This window comes from Trachurus japonicus, chromosome 8, assembly GCF_045865225.1.
Source record: "Trachurus japonicus isolate A0001 chromosome 8, Traja_1.0".
In the NCBI taxonomy this organism is placed as follows: domain Eukaryota; kingdom Metazoa; phylum Chordata; class Actinopteri; order Carangiformes; family Carangidae; genus Trachurus; species Trachurus japonicus.
The window spans coordinates 21,397,190-21,399,432 of NC_140914.1; the positions used below are offsets into that span (position 1 = coordinate 21,397,190).

Sequence of the window (2,243 nt, forward strand, 5' to 3'; positions counted from 1 at the left end):
TCAACATTACTCTTGTTTCAATTTTTTATGATGTGTCTCCAATCTTTAAAAATAAAAAATATATATAAATTGTCTTTAGATGAGAAACTTAGCTGAATGGTCCGGTAAAAAATATTGGGAAAACTTTTCTTCTCCTGTCTTTCATAATCTCTGAGCCTGTGTTTTTGTGGTTCAGTCACAGCATGAGCTCATCCGTTGCTTGTTTGATTACAGCTTTCACTGTAGTTCCTTCAGTGGTCTGAAAAATAAAAGTGTTGATGCTCATTGCAGCAGTCAGTAACCTACCACTGCTGCAAATTTTCTTCTGCACTGCACACAGACAACTTAAAAGGTGAAATCACCTCTGTCACCAATTTTTTTCCCTCTTACCCTACTTGATTTGCATCATTTCCTCTGATTGGCTGCTTCAGTAGAGAGCAGGAGGGGGCAGGTACTGTGTGTGAACATAAATACAGCGTGCAGCCTAACAGGCACACTCACATGCATCTGCTACTATCATCATCATCCTTTTCAAAAACAGCTCGATCCTGCTCCATCACTGCAAACAAAACCATTTTCAAGACAAGACAAGAAGAGGATAAACAACTGAAGTCAGTTTTTTCAGCTTCGCAGGAAAAGAGCAACAGCTATCCAACATGTCTTTCGAAGTCAAGGAGAAGACAGACGTGCGTCTGGTGTTTCTGGGAGCAGCTGGAGTGGGGAAGACGGCCCTCATCCAACGCTTCCTCAAAGACACATTCGAGCCCAAGCACCGGCGCACAGTGGAGGAGCTCCACAGGAAGGAGTACGAGGTGGGGGGCATCAAAGTCACCATCAACATCATAGACACCAGTGGCAGCTACTCCTTCCCAGCCATGCGCAAGCTCTCCATCCAGAACAGCGACGCCTTCGCCCTGGTCTACGCCGTGGACGACCCTGAATCCCTCGAGGCAGTCAAGAGTCTGCGAGAGGAGATCCTGGAGGTCAAAGAAGACAAGTACACACCCATTGTGGTGATAGGCAACAAGATTGACCGCCACAATGAGCGACAAGTGTCCAACAATGACGTGCTGTCCACACTGGAGCTGGACTGGAACCACAGCTTCATGGAGTCCTCGGCCAAGAACAACATCAACGTGCTGGAAGCCTTCAAAGAGCTGCTGCTGCAGGCCAACGTGCCCAGTCGGTTCAGTCCGGCACTGTGCCGGAGACGGGAAACCTTCCCCAAGGAGAACCACAAACGACCTCCTATGAACAAGACCAACAGTTGCCTCATCTCATAGTGATGTCAGAGGGCAACAACACAAAAAGAGACAGAGGATGGAAGAGGAGGAAGCTGCACAACATACAGTGAAAGAACTTTGTAGGGGGGTTAGGAGGTGGGGTTGCTGATTGCAAAGAAACAAAACAAGAGACAGTGTTAAATGTGTTAAGACCCTTAAGAAACTCCCAGTTCATAAACTATGTCCACTCATCAGTCCAGCATCGCATCTCGAACCGCAGCAGCACTGGAGGCACAGAGGTGCAACAATGAACACACACACCACCTCGGCAGCCTGAAAGAATGTGGCTGGACTGCTTTAATGGTGGAAAAGTGAAATGTTGCATGAGAAACAAGTCATTAGTCTGAAATGTCAAAAATGATGCAGTGACAAACTGACTAATTGAATTGGCAGCACTATGTATCATAAGCTCAAATCGCTGTACATGAGCATTTCATTTTGGGGTTTGGTGTAACTGGTGTTTAAAAAAGTGCAATAACTGTGTAATGGGTATTTATGCAAAAGTCTGTTTGTGTCTTTGTATGATGGCATTATGGCTCAAGTGAACAACAAAATAACTCTTTGGAAGTTGTTTATATTTTTAAATGCTGATTTACATCTTCATGCATGTGTAAACTTTTATTTTGAAATACATAACATACATTTACTGGTGTTTCTCAAAATCTTTGTGACTGACTAATAATTTTTTCTTCTTTTTTTAAATGGGAGTTTTCTTTATTGGATAACTAGTTGGTGGTGGAATGTTTTCTACTCAACATGACCCCAAATAAAATCACATTGTACATGAATTACTGACTTTCACTGGCTGGATTTTTCTTTATGTGACAACATACAAAAAGGTGGCTTGAGTGGGGCAAGAACACTAACTAAATTACATCTACTTCATTTAGTTGCACATTCTTCACTGAGAATGTTTGTATAACTTCTTTGTATAACCTATCTTGTTTTAGTCATAATGCATGACTTTAACGCCTGTTAAGA

At 42.9% G+C, this 2,243-nt stretch overlaps 1 protein-coding gene across 1 annotated transcript; it reads left to right on the forward strand.

Annotated features, from left to right (window-relative positions):
- Positions 1 to 462: 462 nt before the first annotated feature.
- On the forward strand, positions 463 to 2,041 carry LOC146983183 (ras-related protein Rap-2a-like). The gene has a single exon (XM_085784633.1). It carries the CDS (start codon positions 636 to 638, stop codon positions 1,260 to 1,262), a length of 627 nt encoding a protein of 208 aa, XP_085640759.1. The 5' UTR covers positions 463 to 635; the 3' UTR covers positions 1,263 to 2,041.
- Positions 2,042 to 2,243: the final 202 nt, after the last annotated feature.